This window comes from Lethenteron reissneri, chromosome 23 (genome assembly GCF_015708825.2).
Source record: "Lethenteron reissneri isolate LAM-NWPU_2019-01 chromosome 23, ASM1570882v1, whole genome shotgun sequence".
Taxonomy (NCBI): domain Eukaryota; kingdom Metazoa; phylum Chordata; class Hyperoartia; order Petromyzontiformes; family Petromyzontidae; genus Lethenteron; species Lethenteron reissneri.
The window spans coordinates 19,683,268-19,708,662 of record NC_083801.1 but is presented as its reverse complement, the minus strand read 5'-3'; the positions used below and the strand labels follow the sequence as shown (position 1 = coordinate 19,708,662).

The window sequence follows — 25,395 nt, the reverse complement described above, 5'->3', positions numbered from 1 at the left end:
AATGTGAATTGATTTACAATAATATTTTTTTTTGCTAATTACAACGGACAAAATGTCGGTCAGTCGAAGGGAAATTTTACAAAATGAAAAATAAATATCTTACAACTTTGCAAAGAAAATCAATATAACTGAAGAGAAAGCGTGGCATAATGTGCATACATAAAGGCCCCGTACACTAAATGAATACAGCCACGAATTATTGTCTGTGACAATTATTGATCTCTCAACAATCGAACAAGACATTGCGAACAATGGAGAAGACAATTTTTCTAATTTGAAAGCTTTCTCGGCCCATTTCTCATTTGTTCTAGAATCTGTGCTCTTAATTTTTATTTACATGTACCAGCGGCTAAGGGCCAGGCCGACAAAACTTCATCCACCAACACCATTCACAAAAAAGCTGCCTTGCACATTAATATCAATGTATCTTCTTATATTTTTTGTTTAACATTGTACACTGCAACTGGTGTGTATTTTACCACGCCAAGCTGTGTTTGTGGATAAGAACTGAGAGAACCCCCCCCCGCCCCCCATTGCATTCATCAGCAGCACTGCGTTTGAACAGTAAACATATACAATGTAAAACGTATATAATCTAACAGGCTAACGCTTCAGGCAATGTCCCTCCTTCTGAGCAAAGAGAGAGAGAGACCGCAGTCAGAGTGTTTTAAATGCCGCGCTGGGAGGTTGAACCGGCGACCCCTGGATTGCAAGTCGGGTGTGCTACCCATTGGACCATGGCAGCAAGAATATGTATGTGCACGCAGCATGTGTTCAACATGTGTGGAGTTCTTCTTGGTTCTTTCGGTAAAGTCACGTAGAAGGGAAATAATAAAATAATAAAAACAAAACATAAAGCATAATAAAATAATTCTCACGACGTTTCGGCTACAACGCAAGCAGCCGTGCTCACTTATTATTTTATTATTTCCCTTCTACGTGACTTTACCGAAAGAACCAAGAAGATGAATCCCTGCAGTCACGAAAGCTTTACATCGAAAAATGTGTGGAGTTGTCTCCCCACAGCCCATTTTGTCCGCTGTAATTCTCAAAGATGTAATTATAGTAAATCGATTCACATTCTTTGCTGCAATTGTTTAACAGTAGCGCATTATTCACACAGGCAGCCAGCTCACGGCACCAGCTCCACACGACTCAGTGGAAATTCCCTTTCTAAGGGAACGACCGTGGTGGGTGAGAAACTCTTTTTTTGTTTGTTCCAAAAAAAAAAGAACCCCTCCCACTCTTCAAGCCGCAGAAGCATACATTTTAAACCAGAGGCAAAGACAAATGTGTGAGTGGGCATCTGTCCCAGTGTGGGAAGACCTCCGCAAGGGCGGTGTGGGAAGACCCCCGCAAGGCAAAGTTGTTAGCTTGCATCCAGTGAAGTTGTCTGCACCCCCCCCCCACCCACCATCACCACCACCCCCTCTAGGCAGGTTCTCTGTGTGCGACATCACGGCACTCTGGGATAATCAGACGCTCAGACACGCTCGTACAAAACACACCCAGACCCAACTAACACACCCACTCCTAAATGCACACCCCGCATGCAAACACACATCACTGCTGAGCACACGTGACCCCCCCACCCCCCCGACACAATCTTCTCACTTACCTGCCTGCCTGCAGGTGAGTGGCGCTGTATCAGGCTGCAGACGTTCTGCGAAATATTTCGAGGTTGCACTGGTGTTCATAAACTAACCTCTTTGGTAAGTTAAGATTATTGTTAACTTTGTTACGATGTAACTGTACGCGTTTTTTAAAAATCTCCCCTCGCGCAACGGGGCTTTACACGAAATGTTAACTTCTTATAAAGTATGTATTTCAGCTTAAGGCACATCGAATATGCCAACAGCGGTATTTTAAGGCAGTCTACAATGCAATACATACGATGACGTAAAGTGTGCATTATTACTTGAAATACAGAAGTTGCACGATAAGGGTGAGAAAAGTGTGAATAGCAAGTGTTCTTCAAGGTGCTGTAAACTTGAATGTGAAATGTTATGCCAGCGATGTCTGTTTGACAACTTAATTTTATTGTGAGGCGTGTTCATTGTTTAAATTTCGATTTTTAGAAGTTGGCTACGGAATGCAGCTTTAAAAAAAACAGACTTTCAGTTGGCTTTTGCAAGAAGCGATTAAAGCAGAATACCTATACGTTTCGTATTGTGATGTCGCAGAGGCAATGCGTCGGGGTGTCCAGACATCCCCAAAGTGTTGGAATTTGTATTTGCGAATTTGTGATTTTCTTCATTCAAAAGGGCGACCGCGCGAGTCGCCCGTTAATACGCAGGTTTCATCAAACCACTCAGTGGTTCGGGAACTCGCGAGGGTGTGGGCGAACGTCCCGGATCCTGTTTGGAATCGAAGCAAAGGGGAACCAACCAGTCGCTTGTAGCGCGGAGAACATCGGCTTCCAAAGTGCGGCACGGCTTGCTCTATGCGGAGTGGTGCCGCGCACTAAAAGGCAATTGTCCCTCTGTTGTGGCCGAAACGTCGTGAGAATTATTTTATTATGTATTATTTTTATTATTTTATTATTTCCATTCTACGTGACTTTACCGAAAGAACCAAGAAGATGAATCCCTGCAGTCACGAAAGCTTTAAATCGAAATTTTGTCTCTCTGTTACAACGCAACCCTGCACTGTTTACGGCTAACAGAGCAAACGTGCTGTGGGATGTATAGGTGATTACGGGATATGCTATGCGTGATATATATTTTTTAAGTTGTACGCTTCCGAGTGAATAACTTTCGCACCTCCGATTAGCACCGTTGGCTACGTATGGTGCGAAAGAAGTTCCAGGAACATGCATAATAACTAGGAAAAATATATACCATCTACTGCTGAGCAACAGAATATGCAAGATAAATAAAGGTTGCACGCTTGTCGGCATAAACACATTGGCTACGTCCATGCAATGCTCAATTACAGCACTGCATAGTTTCCTTAAACCAGAGCCGAAACAGGTAGCACCTCTTTAGTCTCACCAATTTATTTCTACGGCGAATGAGAGTGCACTTTTATTTTTTAACAACCGACTGATGAATAATTATCAAACGGTCGTCGCACTTCTCACTGCAAATTGACCCCCCCCCACCCCACCCATACGGACATTGGGACCGTTAAAGCGATGCCACCTCGCCGGTAGTGGCTACAGAGTGACAGGACTGGCGTGGGCTCGTGCACAACTATGTTCGCCGTGCCCGGTCAACTCTTGCACGGCCGACAGGCCCATCGGAGACAAGCGTGTCCCCTCTCCCGCCAAGGTGGCGGAGATTCGCGGGCAGCGTTTGAACCGCGCTAGAGTTGCTCAAGGGCGATTGCAGATCACGGCGTGGAGTTCACGTAACCCGACCTTTATAATAGACGGTTGCCGATAGACCTTCGCCAGGGTTCTGTGCTCAACGTCAATTCCTCCTGGCACGCACGCCGGCATTGCAATGCTTTTTTGAGGTGGGGGGGGGGGGGGGGGGTGAGAAAGCGATCGGCACGTGTGCAAAACGAACCCACACAAGGCTATGTAGAAGGTAGAACATCGTAGAGGTTGTGGGATTATTTGTTGGTCCATTATGGAGTTCTGAGTTTTATCTCCTTGTACTTTGTTTTTCGTCTCACACACACACAAAAAGAAACGGCCAAGCGTCCAATGTGAGAACTTGTTGAAAAGAAAGTATTGGGAATGAGCGTGGCTTCATTTTGTACATGTAGTACCGATAGTAATTCCGTACTCGATGACATCCTTTTGAATGAAGAGGGAACAAACTTCAACTTTTTGCAAAAGCAGGAGCTCTTGCCGTTTTTGTTGGATGAGGATAATTGAGAAGAAATTGCCCCGAGGAACAAAATACAAAGTCAAATAAACAAAAGTATGCACGAAACCAATTTTTTCAACCAGCGCAGACTCTTTGAGATTCACTGCTCATATCTCAGATTGAAAAAAAACAACTTAGAATTAATAATTTCTATATGCAATTTGCAGAGTAAAAAAAAAACAAATGCAATAGGATATCAAGACATGCCTACAGGCAAGGCCTCCAATGTGTTTTTGACCTGTACCACATTCCATACAGTGCTCGCCAAGCTGCATTGGCTTCTGTTTTCCGAACGAATACATTATAATGTCGTGCTCATTACACACAAAGTGCTTGCCACAATGAACCACAATACCTCGCTGACCTCGTCAAGGAGCATAAACCATCACGCGAACTCCAGTCATCCTCGCAGCGGCGATTTTTCGCTAACCATCGAACAAAAACGGTCACTGCATCGCGCGCTTTCAGATAGCTCCAGGAAGCCACTGGAGCTATGAACTTTTAAAATTTAGATTGAAAACTCATTTCTTTAAAACTGATTTTTGAGTTTACCTCTAGTTTGTTGTCCTTCCCCCACACCTCCCATTAGCACGGTTGGCTACATACGGTGTAAAAACAAGTTCAACATACACACAAGTTGTTCAGCTCCCCGGCACATGGAACGAATCGTTGGACATCTCACTGAACAACACAACAGGCAGTATATTTTTTCTCCGAGCAACACGCAGCATAACCCGAAAACACATCAGAGAGAATACTGCACATCTGTGAAAACCTTCACGGTAATATGACCAGCAGGATGTAGAAGACGTTACCAATGGCCTTCCAGTCCTACAGCAGGTGGCCACATAACTCTCAATTTTGTATTGTGCTTGTTTATCCAGGCAAACCTCACGGAGTCATGACTCTTTTTCCAGGAGAGTCCTGCCAACTTTTCGCAGCAGGGGGGGGGGGGGGGGGCGAGGATTGGCATGTTTAACCCCAATTGAGTGATTGTTTCAAGTTTGACACATTTGGACCATGACACCGGCACACAATGGCCTAACTCCTGCAAAAGACTTTACAAGAATCTTTCAACGCCCAACGCGGAAGCAGACGGCGCGTACATGTCTGTAATAACCAGGGGAGGCCGCTGGAGTCGAACCGTGAGACTCACGTCACAGCCCGGACAGCACCTTCGCTTGCGTAACCAATGCTGCCTGTGTCGCTGCAGCAATGGGAGGGCGAGCGAGTCTGCGTGGGGAGATGCGCTGCCTGCTTGTGCCGCTGTGCGTGCTGCTGCTGCTGGTGTGGCCAGCGGCAGGGAGTCCGCACGAGGAGAGAGGGGACAGGGCCTCCCTGCCACGGGTCAGAGGGCGGGCGCGGCAAAAGCTGCTGCTCAACGATGAATCCAAAGGTAATGGGGCAGGAGCGCTGGAGATGATGGTGGTGGACGCGAAGTACGTTCAAATGACACGCGGACACATTTCGAGAGATTGTTTGGACATGCAACGGAATGTATTCTGATGTTTTGAAATGTGTAAGGTTTTGGCGTCAATTATTATGGGGAATTCATTGATTTACTTGCAACTGACCAAAGCAACTGATTGCGATGCAATTTGTTTCGGGCAAGGCAGACATGGCCCTACAAAATATTCACATTTTTTTTATAAATCTGCAAGAAGTGGACATTATTTAGCTATACTCTATTCAAAAACAACGTAACTTTAGTCTTTAATTGATGAATTGTGGGTGCATTAATAGTATTTCCAGGTAACCAACATCGGTCCCAAACAACGAAATAACCATTCGCTAAGTCTCAATTTTATCCGCCATTCGCGCAGCATAAAAGCACCGCGACTCGAGGGTAATATGCCGCTTGGACCGTAACTCCACGCTAATTGTGCCGCCACAAGACGGCGCGTGCCCGGTGGAGGTGGCCTTCCTGCTCGACAGCTCGGAGAGCGCCAAGGCGGCGAACCACGCCGAGGAGAAGAAGTTCGTGCTGGACTTCTCCGAACGTCTCGAGCACCAGCACGTGCCGGGCGAGCGCAAGGCGAGCTGGCGCATCGCCGTGCTGCAGTACAGCAGCAGCGTGCGCATGGAACAGCGCTTCAACGACTGGCGCGGCCCACAGAACTTTCGTTCGCGCATCCAGCCCATGGGCTACATCGGCCACGGCACCTACACCACCTACGCCATCACCAACATGACGCAGCTGTTCCTGAGCGAGTCCAGGACCAGCGGCGTCATGCTCGCCGTCCTGATGACGGACGGCGAGGCTCACCCGCGCAACCCTGACATCGTGGCGGCCACCACGGACGCCAAGAACCAGGGGGTGCGGCTCTTCGTGGTGGGCCTCTCCGGCCTCGCCGAAGAGCCGGCCAACGCGGCCAAGCTGCGGCTGCTGGCCAGCGTGCCGGCCACGCGCTATGTGCACAACATGCGCGACAGCGGCGTCATGGACAAGCTCCTCAAGGAGATGGTGAGGGGACCATCTTTTATTTTTTTAATTTGCAGGATGGGAATTAGGTGGGCGCGAGAGACATTTTTTCCTCACGTCTTGATTCCGTTGAGCGAGTGCTCTTGGAGGATGTCGCTGCTGTGCGTTTCCCTAATATATCGCTTGCGAGTTCAGTTTTGAGATGAGTGGAGATCTGTATAAAAAATATATATATTGCTTCAGTCTGTGAAAAGCAAAAAAGAGGGCAGAAGGTGCTCTCTCAGAACGGGACTCTTGAATTGACTCAGAAAATGGTTGAGAATATGCTGGATTTTTTCACGTAAAAAAGTCACGCCTTTAGCCACGATCGGGCTTTGCGGGACGGTCAAATGGAAACTTTTTGCGAAGCCGTAATTAATCTTAGAGAAGACTCAATGCTTTAAATCTGAAGGTAATTGCAATTCATCACCGTGCCTTGATTTGCTGACTTCCTGACATACCAGGCTGTCAGCCTCTGTACTCGTGTGGAGCCCGAGTTGGAAAAATGCCTCAGGGTTAGTCCCTCGCCACCTGAAGAGACGCGATGGTGGTGGAGTTTCCACGTCGTGAATCTGTGCGCAGAGTTGCACGGCGGCGTGAATACATCTCTCCGAATGTTTTGTACACGAAACGAATCAGTGTCACATCGACGGGCATGTCACGTAAAAACAAATGGACGATGTGTTAACGCTTGTCTTTCGTTTATATTCCAGTCTCTGTTGGCATCGGAAGGGGTAAGCGCTTTACGTTCTGTGCTTGCATCATACACAACTCGAGTTTTATCCGAAAATGTAATATTTTCACCGCCGAATGTTGACCGTGTGCGCAATGTGTAAACTCTCCTGGCTTCGTTTGACATCCAGTTAAAACGCACGACTCCGTGTTCACCTGCAGTGCGCCGCCCCAGCCAAATGCGCCTGCGAGAAGGGAGAGCGTGGGCCCGCGGGTTTACAGGTGAGAAAAACACGTTTTAATATTGCAATGCTCTTTCCCGGAATGTCTGGATTCGTGACATTTCTGCATCGCTGTGGCCACAAAATAATTTTTTTGGTTTTTACCTCCACCAAACTTGAACATTGAAACCCGCCTCATGCTGATGACCTTTTTATGTTATGAATAATCCATTACAAGTAACAGGGCCAACGGCTTTGAGGGTTTTTAGCTTTATTATTTTATTTGTTGCATCGATCGATCCCATTTAGCCATTTGCCTGGCAATTTTGCAAAGGGACATCCGTGGTGTGTGAGCACCACCACCACAGCAGCAGCAGCAGCAGCAGCAGAGACAAAGAAAAAGACATCAATATTACAGTGAAGGAGTGCAAGGCCCTTCAGGAAAATTGCACAACGAACTAGATATTTGACAAGTCGTAACATAAACACACGTGAATTAAAAAAAACAGTGCAAGTATAGTGTGACAGCAAGAGGCGCCAGAAGAGATTAGGTGAAGGTGCCCATGGTATGCCAGAATAGGTCAGTATGTGTAGAGGGCATCATAATTAAACAATATATTTCCCAAACAAACAATGATTGTAAAATACCCATGATTAAAAATGCATTCCTGGGCACCAGCGCGTCAGCACATGGCGAAGCCTACACTTAACATACCTTCTGTGCGGTATGGAGCCTTATTGACACTATGCACTTTGGGAAATAATTTAAATAATAGCATTAATAGCAGGAGTTGGTACAGGTGTTTGGAAAATAAAACTCTGACCATCTACTTTGAACATGTAGCCAAACGCGTTGCAGGTTAAACTTTACAGGCAGCGTCTCGTCTGATTATTGTTTGGCCTTCTGCCACATTGCCCTTGAGTATGAATAAATCTACTCACCTGCACTATAAAGCAGACATTCTTACAAGGTATTTCGGTGTTTTGGCAGACGATGCACATAATCGAGAAACTCATTTTTAGTAATGGGTGTGAAATCAAACAGGCATTTTATCATTCAGCAGTTTTACACCCTGGGGCTGTATAAAATATTTAGTTGCAACGTAATTTCACTCAAAATATAGGGCTCTGAAGTAAAAAACTGCACTTTCATTCAAATAGAGTTATGAGTGGATTTAGCTTTGGTTTTTGCAAATTTTAAGACAGAATATGTACCATCAACAATCGTTGTTGCTGCCTATTCATTGGTTTGGTTTGGGTAGAGGTTTGGACAGACTGCTGAAATGTAGTGCTTTATTGGATTCAGTTAACAGTTAAAATCCTTTGTTCCATCGTCGGTTAGAATGTTTTAAAATCTAAAGAGCGATTTCTGCTCTTGAGGATTTGCGACAGAAGTTCTATCATCGAGGCGAATATAATAACAACAATAACACAAAGCTCCAGGTTTTTTTGAACATTTATTTCGGCAGCACATTAATTACAACTCATCAATTGGGGGATGGGCAGGTGGATAAAAAAAAGGCAAGCGTGAAAAAGAATATTCAAATGCATATATAATCTGACACATTATTGTTCGAAGGAATACTGTCTTGAGGTTGAGAGCGTTTGGAACCTGCGTAAATATAATGGCCAGGAGCACCCAAGCCAATCGGATCCTCAACGGGAGGTGGACCAAAATGTGTTTACCGTCACCAACCAACATTGACCAGCGTCGTGATGTTTGGTGAAAATCCTGAACCACGGCCCCCAGTCCCCCAGCAGCTCCGGATCCAATAGCCATGATGTCATATGGGAAGGTGAGGGAGCAGAAAGTGCTAGAAATCACGAGGTGTGTGAACAGTACCCCTCCAAAGGATGTAATTAATGGGCTTAACTTAGCTTTCTTATCAACCAGCTCAACTTCCGCCCCTTGCATCATAAAGCTTCAGTTTGAACTTTATGCGCACCTCCCAGCCCACACCCCGCCCCCACACTCACCCTCCCTAATATCCGCACCCCAATGTTGTGTCCGCCCTGGCTACTTCACCCTCTCTTACACTTAGCCTTATCTTAACTATTAATCAGCTAATCCCCCCCCCGACTCCCTGGCTCCCCCCCCCTGTTACCCTATATAATCACGGTTCTCTAAACATCTCTCTTAATTCACGACAGTAATTTTGATGTGGCGGTTCCACCTGAAGACGGAGACTTGTGTTGCTTCTGAAACGTCGTGATTTAATTTAGTTTTTTCATTTTATTTATTTTACTTTTTACCGACGTGACTTTACCGAAAAAAAACAAAAAGTAAGTACCCCTCCTGTATGTCATCATACAACACGTAGACATTGGTGAATATGACATACTTGAACTGGAGACAGAACTAGACATCCAGACAAAACTGATTTAAGAATTACAAACCCATGATCCTTCTCACACATCTACATACATTTCTCACAACGTTCAGAGTGAATGAACATTTCGCGGGCCAATCAATTGCACAAGAAAGCTGACCTTTCCCAAACTTTGCAATCCTATAGTTTATATTATTATTCTTTGTTGTTGTAACTTTATGACCCGCCCCGACTGGACATCTGTGAAAAAGAGCTTGCTAGCTCATCGGATTTCTCCAGGATAAATACAGATTCAGATTCTGGAATTCCTACAATTGACCGCATGCATATGACAAATCAGTTCCTAGAAAAGACACGCGAATATCGTTCACCGCTTGTACAGATGATGAAAAAAAAAGATTTTTTTATTGAGTGGAAAAGAATGCAGCCATCCAAGCTCTTGCAAAGGGCCTTTGTCGGGGTGGTGCCACGGCCCACTGAGAGTCACGTGTCGGGCAGGGCTCGGCGACCTGCGGCTCCAGAGCCGCATGTGACGTCATTTATGAAGGACCACATTGAATTGCGGCTCTTGAAATATTGAGGGGGGGGGGGGGTTTCCACCGAATTCAAAAATAATGGCTCTTCTTGTCATTTTGGTTGCCGAAACTTGGTCCAGAGGTTCGTGGTTTGAGTCCGCCAGACAGCCCTTGTTATTACTACCGGCGTATCAACTAAATATACGCGCCGTCTGATCCACAGCGGACTTCAAAAGACCCCCTTGAAGTCACTCAAAGTTGTCCCGATTCAGATTTTGCCTTACCATGTTCATAGGTGCGCGCACTCATCCCTTGTCATGTGACGCCAAACAGAGATGGCTTAATGGATTTGGGGAGGCTTATGCAATGGACTGGGTGGAGTGCGATAATTCTGCCCGTGACGCTTCACTTTATATGCTGAATTTGGATATAAACTGAGTGAGAACCCATTGACATACATAATCATCACTCTTTACGCCTCAATGTACTTCAGTTAAGCGGAAAATTTTCTGATTAATTCTTAACAGTTGTTGAAAGAGGAGTAAATTCAAACATTGAAAAGGTGTTAATGGTCTCTGTGAGTATCTGCTGATTATGGGAATCTAACAGCTGTTGAAACGGGGTCAGTGACAACCATACCCTTATGAAATGGTGCACAATATATACTATGCAGTATCCTTTAAAGCAATTGTTTGTGTAGGCTCTGGTGTACAATCAAATGACTATGGCAAGTTGAACCTCCTGATTGTGTTCAGTTAAAACCATGATACATGAGAGTCAAATGATACATGAGTTAACACCATGATACATGAGAGTAATTGCCACTGACAATCTAACATCTGACCACATCTGACTGCTGCTACCCTGGTGTGCAACTGACATAGAAACCTCCAATTAACTACGTTTGTGTGATTTGTAGACCTATAAATTTTTCATCAAACACACCGTTCAACAAACTCTGTTCTCATTGGCCAGATAGAACTCTGTAACCCCATGCCATTGTCACACTAAGTTATCATAGCTGCTCAAAGTAATTCCTTTTCTGCAACTGTTGCCTAAAACATGCCGTAGTGAATCGTGGCCTTGAATATTTGTATGCTGAACCAAACTGAACTGAAACCGTATACATCGATAAAATGATTATCGTCATGGTATTATTAAAATGCAATGTTACTGTCGTGGGCTTCGGAGTTAAAAGTCTTGCCACGCTTCCCAAGAAGCCGTTAACAATGCTGTTCACTGTTTTGCAGTGCGTGACAAAATGTGCCTTACAATTGGGTGTGTTCCGTGGGGATTTTGTAAAATGTATTTCAGAAAGAGCTGCAGGCGAAATAATAGTTGTCTTCTTTTCCCCCCTTTTTTTATCCACTGTCAGTGATAGCCACTGATGGATGCTTTGACCTCAATCTGAAATGAGAAGTTTCTATTTAATTTCATAGCAAATGCATTTCGTGCACGTTGTCTGTTGCTGTGAATCTGTTCACAGCAAGTCTTACACACATAAAACAAAGTGTTTGAAGAAATGCATGTATTTTGTCGAGGGTTTTCTTGTAATCTGTAGCTGTAGAGTATAAAGGAAAGTGATCATGTTAGCGCTGCGTAAAATTGGACAATCTAGTTTCATCCCTTTGTTAATCGGCTGCTAAATGAAGGCTTGCCCATGCCAGTCAGTGTGTGTTTATGTAGTGGGCACTATAAGCACTGGTTCAGATATTACTCGTAAGTAGTTTCTGCCGCGGCCAGGAACAGCATAGTGTGCTAACCACTGCGCCACGGCTCCATGAATCAAAAGAGTATTTGACAAGGCAATTACAAAACATGGGAATTTTTTTTTGTAATGACATAAAACTATTAAATAACACAATGGAACCAAAGGTAATTTCCAATGGATCTCGTTTAGGTTCAGTCGCCACGTGTTCACAACTACAGCGCAAAGAGGAGCAGCCTAAAAAAGTGAGAGCGTACAGGAGGCAGGCTGGACCGAGATCATTTTGAAATTCCTGACTCTTGGCCTCCCTATTGAAGGGTCTCTGGCCCGAGGGGGGCTCATAAATCTTGACAGCAGGCAGGGACGGCCTCACCCTGTCGACCCATTTCACGTCGTCCTCCAGTTACGGCGTGTAGCAACAAGACAGGAATGAGACGTGGTGTCGGACCCTCTCTGGCCAGAGGGGAGATCCTTTTGCCTCTTGTTGCTACCATGGCAGGAACTGGCATAAATAAAATAAATACATTTTACTTACAAAAAAATTATGTAAAGTTGCAAAACAAGTTCTAAGATTAGTGACAAAAATGCTTTGTCTCGATATTTTTTTGTTTCGCGTGAATTTATGGGAACTGCAAAAAAAAAACTTCCCACAAAAAAGTACATCCCGTGTCTCGTTTGAATTAAACACACACTTTTTCCAATGTTTTTAAAAGTATATAAAAATACTCTGTGCCAGAATACGGTGGGCGGATGCTCTTTTGATCGTAAGTGGCTCAGTCCCAGTTGCAATCATTAGCACGAGGTCGCGCTGTTTTCAGTAATTTCGTATTTATTACCGCGTATACATGTTCAATATTTAGACCCCTAACATTAATTACTTATTAAAAAATAGTCTTCAAAAATGGGTCTGACATGAGGTCAATGTGGCCTTTTTTGTCTCTGTTTGAACACACTACATTTATATATTTATATATACACGCAGTGCTACTTTGATTTGTAATTTGAGTATTCAGATGAAATACAAACTATTTTTTGTGTCTTTGTGGAGCAATGTTGATAATAAAATAAAGAAACAGAGTTTAATTTATCTGTCCACACACAAAATAAATATGTTTTGGTCTAACGGCTTATAGAATGTTCAGATCATAAAGGTCGAAACCGTTCCAGAATTGTTTCAACAATTATTGATCTGGAAAGTCCATTGGAAGAAAGAATGTAAATACATTTCTATGTGGAGAGAAAAAGGGTAAATCAATATTATTTATTTATTACAGGTGAAAATATATATTCAGCGGAAGTCTACTTGAAAGTTACCTCTGACAAATAAATTAACGAATACAGAAATGTGAACCAATTGAATACAGCTGAACAAAAAAAATAAACAATCCATAGCTATGCACGTGTAACGCACATTGTTTCAGATTATACGTCTAATTTAAATTTATATATAAATACTTTGACATGATAGTGTTCAAACGTGGCATCAACTGACACTCAAGTGTAATTGCAGCTGTCACTGTTAAGGCATCTTGTCCACGTCTGCCTTGCAGAGGGGATTTTCATACCTTGGCGCATTCCTACCGGGTGAAGTGAAGATTCTTGACTTGGCGGCATGAACGCATTGTGGCGCAGTGTCGTGTCAGAGGATCCTGCGATTTGTATTATTATTAATATATTATCCTGCATTTTCTCTTTTTCTGCAGGGCAAGCCAGGTGCTGCCGGTGAAGACGGAATACCTGGCGTTAAAGGGAGCAAGGTAGCACAACACAGTACTTACCGCAACCACACAGAGTCAGTCGTAACAAAGTTATTACTGGGAGCGTCAATCCAGTTCCTAAAGAAGCTCCCAAGCGCTGAGAGCGAAGCACACGCGGTACGAGCTGAAAACCACGAGCTGCATAGGGTTGATATCGAAGTTGGCAAGGCATGGGTGCAAGCAGCCATGGTGGCCCGTGTTGAGCAGCCTAGGGAGCACAGGAGAGGTAACAATTGACAATAAAACAGTGCATGGCTATCTTTCGATTAGCATAACTGTGGGGAAGGAAGGGGCAGCATGAGAGAAAGGGAAGGAGGCAGGTGGCTGCCTCCTAAGCCCTCGACGTTTCCTCACCCACGTCCCGTACGCACAATATGTGACTGCACACGTGCCTACTAGGCCTAAACTCATAATTTGCAGGTTTTGCCTAATAGCGTGAATGTTTGTTTCTAACAGGGAGACGCAGGACTTAATGGAAGTCCAGGAGCCAGTGGGTTGGAGGTGAGTGGTTCCAGTGGTAATCATGGCTGAGCGAGCATGTGTTTTGCCCAAAACCTCTATGGATGAGTGACTCACACCCACGTGTTGAAATTTCACCATGGCCTTGTTTTGTTTTAACCGAAACACATTTTGGCAATTTGTTTCTACCAACATTCTCCGTGGGTTGTAACTTATAAAAAAAAATCAGCTTCGAGGCTGAATGTTTCTTACCCGCATATACAAATAAAATCCATCAATCAGTGGCTTCTAATTTCGGTGAATCATTCGATTTCATTTATCCAGGGGAAATGAGAAGCTGAGTACTGTATGTTGTTTTGACTCTGGACTCAGGAAAAATTGCTCAACTAATCGTGTGGGTTTCATCTGTTGGTCCTTGTATGCTGGGGACATTTGCCAGCCAGTTGCATTCACAAGTGCTGCGGTTTTTCTTCTTCCATAAAGTACTTGGAAATCGCGCGGGTATTGCCAGTAATGCAGCAAGGGTTTGTCGCCAAACTTTTAATTCAGTTAAAAATCCACTGACTTTTCACTCTGTCTTCTACTTAATCATCACCTCCACACATTCTCTGTCTTGGCTGTGACTTTGCCATTGATTTGTTTATACTTTTTGTAACTTTCAGTGGCATATTTTGCACAAGATTACTTCGATTTCCTATTTAATTCTGAAGTGATGAACTCATGTTCATCATAATCCTTGGGTTTCTCTTCTCTTCAAGTTATACCACATATCCAACGTCCACACTCTTACGTGGAGTTTGCTCCAATTATTTATCAGTGGATATGTTTGTGCTTCATGTCATATCTGGAATTTGGTAGTTATTGAAAAAGTGGCATACATATATGACATTTTTTAATGCCCTATTATCCACACACCTATTACCCACACACCTTAAGAGATCTGAGCAACGTCCCATCATCTATGTGCTACATTGTTCCTATGATCATTGCGTGGACAAGCGGAGTAGCCAGAGATGTTGGTTAAATGCATCCATTCTTTGCGGCAGCAAATCACCCAGAAGTGTCCTCACATGGAACGCTATTATCCAAGCCTTTGCACGGGTAAGAGAAGTGCCTGGATTTTATGCAACATTAATCCTTTTATCTGTGTTTAGCCGTACCTGATCACTTGGATAAAATGACAATAACGTGCATAACAACACAGATAATTGGATCTGCTCACATTGTAGCCCCGTGTCATATTAGATTCGGGGATTGTTATTGTAACTCCATTTTGTGGCTGTTCTAAGCTTGCTTACAATTTCAGAATGTGCAATATTCCAGGCAGCCCCAGGCAAGTAACATTGTATACAGCTTAGCTGTAAAATTATCCGCATTGCTGTAAAGAATATAACATTTTCAACTTTCCACCCGAAGCAATGGTGGGCATTCAGTCAGAGACATACAGTAATGACCCTAAAAGGTTGCGACCTTTCACCCCACTTACCAATTGGAAGCATTTCCAAAGCAGCTCCAAATTGTCAATGTGGAAAACAACTTTGTATTGAGTGGATTGAGCAAAGTATAATGCTTGTGGTGAATGTTGGGGTATGTTGAACACGTGCATGCTAGGCATCATCACCCTTGACTTGTTCCTCGATTGCTGAGCAAATGACTTTTTGAGATTTCCATAATTTGGCAAATTGGGGCCATTTATGAAGTGGGTGCAGTGAGTTCACATATCAGGGTCACCTCTCTTGGTAATTCTAATTCACTATAAACATTGACTCATCAGCGAAGGCAAAAAAAAACCTTATCCTGACCGACTCCCTTCTCTATTGGCATGGAGGCGTAAGAAGCTGCTTCACTACAATTAGTGAATGTATCACATGTTGTAGTGCGATTACCAGCCTGTCTAACACTGGATGCACAAAAATGAGTGCAGCCTTAACCCTGCAGAATGCAATGTGTGTCTTCGTCTCATTTCCTCTTCCCTCCGAAGAGAAGGAACTTCAACTGACTGTCTATAATGTAGCAATATTGTTTATAAATGCATTTTACAAATTGCCATCAGTTTGAACCAATAAATAATTTGTTGTTGTTGCTGCAATTATCTTTTTTTTCTCTACCTACCTGCCTAACTCGTTTTATTTGTATGTAATTAATTTAGCACTGTTTTTTCCTTATAGAATATTTACTTATTCCACTATTATTAATTATATATCTCTACTTCTTCTCATTCCCCTGCCTCCTAAATACCTTCATTTGGGGCCAAAATGTTGTGGTCTTCAATGGTATACATTTTGTAGAGGCTGACAGAAAAATTTAGTGACTGCAGGAATTCATATTCTTTAGTTCTTTCGGTAAAGTCACGTAAAAAAGAATCTATTTACTTAATTAATTAAAAACCAAAAACTCACGACGTTTCGATCGCAACACCAGCGGTCGTTATCAGGTGACCGCTTTACCGAAAGAACCAAAGAATATTTTTTTAAAGGCATTACAGGATGTGTGTGTATTATTTTGAACTATCGTCTCCATTTTCAACATGTGTTTTATTCAAATAATGCGCCCTTACTTGAGCAAGGCATCTCATTCGCAATGCAATGTATTCGTACGTTTTATGCAGTAAAATACACGCTATCTATCCCTTACACACACCACTCTGTTGTACTTTTAAAAAAATGTTTGTGTTTTGTTGCTGGATAAAAAAAAAACATTCCCAAAACTGCTCTTTAAAATATAGTATTCACAACAAAATGATAAACGCAAAGGACCAGCAGTGAATTTATCAACCATTGAGATTTCCAGATCAAGCTTTTTCCAGAAAAATTATGCAAACGTCATAAGCTTTGACCAGATTTGACCTCACCATGACTCATCGTAACATCGTGGACTCCTGAACGAATCCATCTTAATAGTCTGATGTTATCGGCAAGAACTGACCTCACAAAGGTTTCCAAATGGCTCTTATTAAACAGAATGTTTAAAATTGTTTAAACTCCTGGAGGATAAAATAATCAATAATGGGATGGAGACGAGGTCAGGTGGGAAAAAAGTAGTTCCTGGAAAGACGGCCGCTCGCACTGTGTGCTAAGGGTCATTTGGGAGGGCTCATTTGTGTGAAAGCGTATAATCATCCGCTACTTTGAAAAGCATCTTCACCACGGGTTAAGCTAACACTTCTTCATAATAATAATAATATGCTCCCCCCCCCACCACACTTTGGGGTTTTAGCCGGCATTCGAGGAATGCGAGTGGTTCTCATCTGCTCTCTACTGTAGCCACCACACATACTTTGGTGACATGATTATCCACACACACACAAAATCAAAGGCATCAAACTTATTCTCCTACAAAGTTGTACGGATGAACCACGTGGTCGAGTCAGTGGAGAAGGCTGATGTTGCTCAGAAAACAATCTCCAATGCAAAAAATTACAAGTGAAAAAATACAGATTAAATTTAGATAGGAAATTTAAGAGTCTTTTTAACTGAACCACTTCGTGGGCTTCATCTTCTTGGTTCTTTCGGTAAAGTCACGTAGAAGGGAAGTAATAAAATAATAAAAATAAAACATAATAAAATAATTCTCACGACGTTTCGGCTGCTTGCGTTGTAGCCGAAACGTCGTGAGAATTATTTTATTATGTTTTATTTTTATTATTTTATTACTTCCCTTCTGCGTGACTTTACCGAAAGAACCAAGAAGATGAATCCCTGCAGTCACGAAAGCTTTAAATCGAAATTCACTTCGTGGGCCCTTACCCTTGATGGACTCACACTGACCAGCGTGGTGAAATGTGGTTCAACAAACCCCCATGAACTACACAGCATTGGAAGTCCTTAATTCAGCAGTAAAATTGTTTTGTTTCACCTGTCCTCTATTTTTTTGCAGGGGAGACCAGGATACAAAGGCGATAAGGTAAAGTCACGACTTTAGTTGCTTCATAAGTACTTTTTGCTGTTGATATAAAACAAATATATATTTCCGTTTTATACTCCGAACAGTTATGTTGAACATACACTATGAACACAAATATAAACGGTTTTGTTTACATATTTTAAAATGTTATTTCTATGAAACTTCGCACCTACGATTAGCACGGTTGGCTACGTACGGTGCGAAAGAAGTTGAACGTACAAAATAAAACTCGTAGTCTTCACTGTGTTGTGAGTGAGCCAAATTGTGAATTTAGTTTTTTGTGCCATTAAAAAAGGCAATAAAATTATCCCTACAAACAACTATTCCCTTTAAAACATTTGCACGTATATATATTGTTTTAGTGTCCTCCTTCATTCCATTGATTCCGTGGCTAAATGGGCAAGACAATTAACGAGAGCTCGTTAAGAGCATTCTCAACTCTCGCCGACTGCAGAGTCTGTCTGTCTGCCTTGTCGGCGTTGCTGCAACAATACATCAACCCATCTCATGCACCGGGCAGTGTTGCGGATTTGTTCAGGGAAACACAATGACACTCCGTAGCTTTCTCGGGAACGATTCACAATCTGCACAAAGCGCCGTCGTGATCGTGCCCGTGCGGTGATCGGAACGGCGAGCTCATTTCTGCACGTTCGTACTAGTGCAACTCCCAGTACTGAGCCCAGGATGCTAAGCAACAGGGCATGTTCCTGTTGTTTGCCCGTGTCAATGTGTTCGTGCACGAAGCTTAATCTGGGCCAACAAAAAAACGTCATTTTTTTTTGTCGTTTAATGTTCGTGACATGCCTACTAATGTTCCGCACTTGCATAATATTGAATTGACCGTGAAATGAAACCAATACACTTGACTTCAAGTAACCATTCAGCTCTGAGTGTTCATGCCCTCTGACCTCTATGCCGCGTGTTGGAAGGTTTATTAAACATACCAGCCATCGTGATCATTCAATGTCTTTATTGACGGTGTTTAAAGATGATTTATTCTTGCCATGACTATTGATTATTTCTACGGGTAAATGATTTCTGTATGCTGAAGAAACTGCACAAACATAATCTGTGATGTGCTTAAATAGCCCATGCATGATTAATAAATGCATCTATTGCATGGAATCAAATATCCTATCAGCATAATGAATAAAAGATGTCCAAGAAATGATTTTACTATGTTTTCAAATACAGTACGCTCAAATTAAATTGCATTTGAATAATGTGGAGTATGTTTAACAAACACTGACTTGAAGAAACAGCTGATTCTAATTCCAGAGCATGTTTAACGTGTGCATTAAGCATACGCATTAAACATGCGTAAGTTTGTATCCATGCGTGCAATAAATATACACATTAAACATACGTATGTATGTTGATTTTCTTTCCACCGTACGTAGCCAAATCGTGACTGTCGGAGGTGCGATACTCTGATATTGAAACAATACTCCCAACACCTCGAGGTCTCGGCTGTTTTGTGCGAAATTGCATTTCAGAGTGTTTACGCGTTTTCCTGCCGAAACAGCCACAAGCCAATTGCACGCTCACTCGTGGCAATTAAAAGCGATGAGGCCTAGGAATGGAAAGTTCACCGTCTTCGGAATGTCATCTCAGGGGTTAACGAGTTTACGATGGTCACCTGCACGCGGGTGATCGTTGCTAAGATTGATTGGGTGAAGCGTGACACCTGGATGGACCGGGGGGTGGCTGCCCCGTGTGTGTGTGCGTGTGTGCGCGTGTGTGTGTGTGCGTGCGTGCGGTTAGCGCGCTGCGCTATGAACCTGGCGACCCGGGTTCGATTCCCGCTCACGGCTAACACCAGTGACGATTATCTGAACCGGTCCTGGGCCTCACCTAGGTCGACTCAGCCTTAAATGAGTACCTGGTGCGGTGTGTAAACATCGCCACTGGGGAGACAAAGACGGTCGGGCGTGGTGTTGGCCACCCACCCCCTCGTGTACCGTTCCGGCCTTCATAGGTGCTCGCTAACAGCACTTGCCCCTACAGTCTGTTAAGGCTATACGGGGGATCTTTGTCTTTGTCTTGTGTGCGGAGAGCAGGGTGACCGGGGAGAGTGTGGGGCCCCTGGCGACAAGGGCGACCGGGTGAGTGCCCCCCCCCCCCCCCATCGCATTGTGCAACCTTCTTTTGCGTCCGATGATCGTGTTGGTGATGACCTCGGCGCGACCTTCCTCGTAAAAAATGTGGCAAAAGCAAAGTTGATGAATAAAGGGTTTTTTTGGTTTCTGACAGAACACAATTCTGTGTTCTAAAGATGTCCCGCAAATAAAGGTTACACGCTCAAAAAGCAATATGTTGGTAGCTTAAATGGCTCGTTTATAAAGATCCACCTCACAAACGAAGTTTTGCAAGCTTATATTTTTCTCTTTATAAAGTTGACACTAACATTTATAATTGTTTTCAGGTTTTTACGGTGAAGTTGGTTAAAAAAAGTATTAATTGTATGTTAATGTTTGCTCAATGATACGTACTGCTCAATGTACTGTGTGTGTGTTGAACTTCTTTTGCACCATACATAGCCAATTGTGCTAATCGGACAATGGGTCTTTAGTAATGGTTCACGGCATTCTTTAGGATGGGAGACATGGACACAATTTGCTCTCATAAGTGCTGATTTTAAAGCAATTTATTAAAACTCATAATACGTTACTGAGGAGCATTATGGGTAAAATCATATGTAAACATAACTTTCTTCTGTCTCCACATTCTTATAAAGTCCCTTGACCTATTGGCTTTATAGACCAATGTTATCCAGCAGCATTCGTTGAGACCGACAAGGTTGAAACCGCTGCGGAGTTATCTTGCTTATCAAATACTGGTGAATCATTTTGGTTTGCAAAGCCAATATTCCGATGGACTTAATTTGTTTTTTTAAAGCATACAGCTTGGTATCTAAAACTGTTGAATTCGTATGAGGGCACAACAGATCTGCGTCTCATACACTGAAGATTAAAACCTCAAAGTGCAGTATTTACATTCCAGGCTGACATGAGCGAAACAAACCATGGTAAGAAAATTAAACTGTTGTTGACGTTATTGTTGTTGTTGTTGTAACCGATGCATTTCTTTGCTCTCCACTATTTACAGGGTCCAGAGGGCCCAGCTGGGCCCAGAGGGATGAGAGGTCCCCAGGTCAGTGTGTGGGGGACTATGACGTTCTCTCCCCCGTGTCTTAGCACAATCAGCGAGGGGGGTGGGGGTCACTTTCCAGGAGTGACCGCAAAGGATTTGATCAGAGGTTCCCTTCCTTACGTCTCGAGCCGATTAATTTCCCTCTGACAAGCGCAGTATAGCTGCAATTCATCCTGTCTCCCATTGGGGTGACATCATAGAATTAAATGCTATTATTTGCAATGGAAACCACGATTTTTTATTTATTTAATTTAATATGAAAGAATGCCGCCACGGTGTTATTGTTGGCACACCGGACTTGCAATCCAGAGGTTCGATCTCCCAGCGCCACAGTTGAAACATTGGGGCCGTTTCCTAAATCCTCTCACCTCTGTCCAATCAGTTGTCTAAATTGTTACACCAGTCAGTCGATCGGCAGGTCACGTGTGGTGGGGTGAAATGTGCTACTCCTACTTCTTCCAAGACGTCTGGCTAGTGTGGAAGAGAAGGCCAAAATGCCATCGAGAGGGGCACTCAGTGTCGTGGACATGTAGATGCAGGGCTCCATCCTTTTTATTTTATGAAATAACCTTAATGTTGCAGCAGCTATGGATATTGTAATGCAGCAGACAACGGTTTTTAAATACGTAATTATAGCCAAGATATAGTTTAGATATATTGAGTATGGCTTTAGTAATACCTCTCACCTGATACATTGACCACTTTATTTTATATGTATATGGCCCAGGATAGAAAAAAAATAGCTACCATGCATTGTTAGCATCTTTGTCCATTTGTGAGTGGGATAAATTTGCTTATCATTTGTGTCAGGATGCTTTGATGTTGCCATTAGTGCCTGTCCCTCAGTAGCTGTCCTCTATGGAACATGCTGTGACTGGCTATGGAATCGAGGATAATCGGTTAAACGTGTTTTAGCGTTAAACCCATGCAATGGACTGAGCATAACAAAACTTTATCTCAAGAAGAAGTGGTGCGCACGATGATTGTTCACAAATGCATGTTCATAGAGTGGTGTTAGACACCGGTGGAATTTCCATCTCGTGTCGATACAATGGAAGGCTGACAGATTTCCGAGTGTGGTCAAGGGATGGCTCCCTATTGGTCAACCATATTATGCGGATGATCTGGTGATTGCTGCCCACTCTGAGAAGGAGTTGGAGATGCTATTGCAGAACCTGAAGCATGCTGCTAAGAGATGGGGCCTTGCCATCAGCCCCACAAAAATAAAGCACCTGCCTAGGTATTTTATGTCATCAAATGCTTACCTCCCTCAGCTCCCCATGAGTGATGGGGCAGTTTCCGTGCTTGGGCAATGTGCTAATGATCAGCTCTGATTTGTTAGCCGAGGTCTCACTCCAAATCTGTCAAGAGGCCTTATCTTTTCATCAGCTGTGTAACACTGTGTGGAAGCTACCTCGCCTGTCGCCCCATATAGGGCTCTGGATCTTTTTTGCCAGGGTTATGCCCTCCCTTCTCTTTGCTTGCGAGACATGGAGCCCTATAAAGGAACATCTGCGCTGGTTTGAAACATTCAGGCTAGCCTGCTTACAATCCACCGTGGATTGAACCAGACTGGATTGTGTGAGGAGCTCACAGAGCCTTGAAAGATCGGGACACAATCCCATAAGTGAGCTCCTCCAGCAAGCGAGGCTGTGTTGGCTGAGTTATGTAGCCCACATGCCCAGTCACCACATAGCCAAGCAGGTTTTGTTTGGCCGGATAAATGGGCACAGCATGAGCTAGAGAAGAGATGGACTGATGTGGTACCGAAGGATGTGCAGCCGATTGGACTTGTAGATGACTGGCATCAGCAGTGTCAAGATCAACCTCTGTGGAGTAGGTTCGTGAAGGACACTGCTGGGGAATTGAAGGCAGTCGCCCTCCAGCAACAATGGAGGGAAGAGGAACGATGCTCACAACAGCGAAGCTCCAGGCGGCTAAAACGTAGAAAGTTGGCACTGTGGGGAGAACAGTTGGTGCATCTGCCAGTCATCTCAATCAGGCAGCTGGGTCTGTTCCGTGCATTCCTGCCAGCGGGTCTTCGACACTTCACGTGGCCTCAAATTTCACCTAGCATGGCACAAGCGCCATGGTGACGTCGTCGCCACTTAGTGGTGGTTGTTGTGAGATAAATGAAGGTAGAGAATGTATACGTAAAAACCGATAGTCCTGGTCGATGGTTTGCTCAAGATTACCAAAAAAGAGTTGAGAATACCGCACTGAAGAAATCACTATCCAGCTTAATGTCCAACAGATATGGTAATTCAAAAGGTAATTAACTGCTGCAATTAAAACATTTCACTGTTGCAATCAAATTACTAATAGTGTGATTTATATTTAAAAAAGGGTTATTATCAAGTATAATGGCAAGAATAAAATTGGAATAGAACGGTCCGTAAGCTACAAAACAGTTTGTACTAGGCGAATGTTATTAAATTTTAAAAATACTTCTGGATTATGAAACGAATTTCTGATGAAAGGATATAATCTGGTGCTAATTCAACATGATGTCTTGGTAATTTCACAGCTTTATTTGAGATGTTCTTGCTGTAGACTCTTCTTCGTATTCAGCCTGTGGTGTGGTGATGGTGCCATGGACTCGGCACGGTTTGCAATCAAGACCTGAACGCGTTTCTTTCTCTGGGGTAATGCAGGGTCCTCCTGGGCCAACGGGAGAGCAAGGCATTGAGGGCATCCAAGGACCAAAGGTGGGACATTTGTTAACACTGTGCGATTATTATGTGGATATTAAATTAATAAGATAGGAAAACGCGAACACAATGCATCCGTTGTGATGCGCAATGAACGTGACTAGTGTGTGACTCCTTATGCTATAACGTCTGGGCTACATTTTACTCTCGATTTCGACACAATTGGTTGTATTCAACTAAAGTGCAGGACCTCTTGTGAGACAATTCTAGAATTCCAGTTAGAGACTAAGACACCAATGAGCTGGGATATGGCCAGGATCAAGAGAGCAGCGTGTTCCTCACGCTGCCTCCACAATTTCAAAGACCCCTTTATGTGTTTGATTAACAAGCAATTGTACTCTTCACCTATCCCATACCCCCTAATGAGCGTCTAAGGCAACCAAGTAAAATGCTATCTCCTGGTATTTTAGGAGAAATGTGAATCCTTTGGTACTTTGAACTGATTCATACCTTTAACATGGCATAGATTAAAATCAGCCACCCACACATTTCTCTAATAATCCCAGAAAGAGAATGTATTATTGCAATAAATCCTACCTGGGCAAATCTCCAACAGGGCATCTCATAAGATCCATTGAGACAACTGATTTACTGTGGTTTAATCCAGCGGTCTACATTTGTTTTCAATATGTACATACGGCCAAAAGCGATTCATTAAAACGACATACAGATGCATGCAGCAGGTGGTATATCTCATATTACATTCACGATTTCACTTAATGGCTTCAAATAAAATTCCACAATTACTACCAGAATGCAACATAGTATACAACTTCGCATGATAGACTGTGCTACTATATTAAATAGGCCTGCCTGTGGAAATGAAGCATATAAATATCCACGTTGGTCATAAACATGTCAAAGTGTACATTAGCCTGCAATGTTGAAGGAGCAGATTGTGCAGTGTTGATGTTGTCTTGTTCGAGGTACTGGCTTCGTGTTGTGTGTGACTTCCATGGTATGTTGCTTCATTTTTGGGCACTGTGTCCTTTCTATCTAAAGGTTTATGGAAAAAGCATGCGGAGAACAAGAAAAACTGGGCTAGAGATCAAACTTCATAGAGTATGAAAAAAACATTTGAGGCTCATTCCCTCTTTTTTGTCAAAGTTGACATTTTGACACAGAGCTGAAATGTGGTACTTCATTAATAAACATCCTGGCAGGGTGGTTGGTGCAGGAAGATATTCTACAGCCAGGGGGAGTGAATAGACTTATTTGTAAAAAAAGAATATACAAAATTGCATGCTTATTTATTTATATATATGTCTTGCTTTCCATGCCACGAATGTGGTATCTTTCAGGAGCAAGTCCACCAGTGAGTGTTGTGCCTATATGTATTAACATAAGTAAGCGTTTTAAAGGTAAAACACATTTTATTATTCCAGTAAAGTCAAAGATCTGGCTGTTTTACATTACTTAACTGTTTAATATGATCATGGGCCTGCAGCCTTGTCAAACTAGAGATGCGGTTAAAGTATATACGAATGCAATTTACTGCTGAGAGCATTTTTTACATTACTGGTAGCCCATATACACTTTTGTATACGTGGCTCCGCATACATTTAACAGATACTGTACTGCAGTATCATATTGAATACTTTAATGGATTTGTTAATTATTCATCACCCTCATAAATTAAAACTTAGTAAATAAAACTACCTCATAAGTAGTTAATGGATTTCCCTTC

General features: G+C 43.1%; 1 protein-coding gene across 2 annotated transcripts in view; it reads left to right on the top strand.

Moving 5' to 3' along the window:
• Positions 1 to 1,463: 1,463 nt before the first annotated feature.
• Positions 1,464 to 25,395, top strand: part of LOC133346164 (collagen alpha-1(XXVIII) chain-like) — a 54,702-nt gene continuing 30,770 nt past the window's right edge. The window contains exons 1-11 of one of the 2 annotated variants that reach the window (XM_061557620.1): positions 1,464 to 1,632; positions 5,032 to 5,214; positions 5,714 to 6,282; positions 6,993 to 7,013; positions 7,174 to 7,233; positions 13,429 to 13,482; positions 13,939 to 13,983; positions 17,818 to 17,844; positions 19,905 to 19,949; positions 20,953 to 20,997; positions 23,652 to 23,705. In XM_061557620.1, coding sequence (XP_061413604.1) covers positions 5,034 to 5,214; positions 5,714 to 6,282; positions 6,993 to 7,013; positions 7,174 to 7,233; positions 13,429 to 13,482; positions 13,939 to 13,983; positions 17,818 to 17,844; positions 19,905 to 19,949; positions 20,953 to 20,997; positions 23,652 to 23,705 — 1,101 coding nt within the window. In that variant the 5' untranslated portion in view covers positions 1,464 to 1,632; positions 5,032 to 5,033. Of the gene's footprint in view, positions 1,713 to 5,031; positions 5,215 to 5,713; positions 6,283 to 6,992; positions 7,014 to 7,173; positions 7,234 to 13,428; positions 13,483 to 13,938; positions 13,984 to 17,817; positions 17,845 to 19,904; positions 19,950 to 20,952; positions 20,998 to 23,651; positions 23,706 to 25,395 lie in introns of both variants that reach the window. The other variant, XM_061557619.1, reaches the window with a different exon arrangement.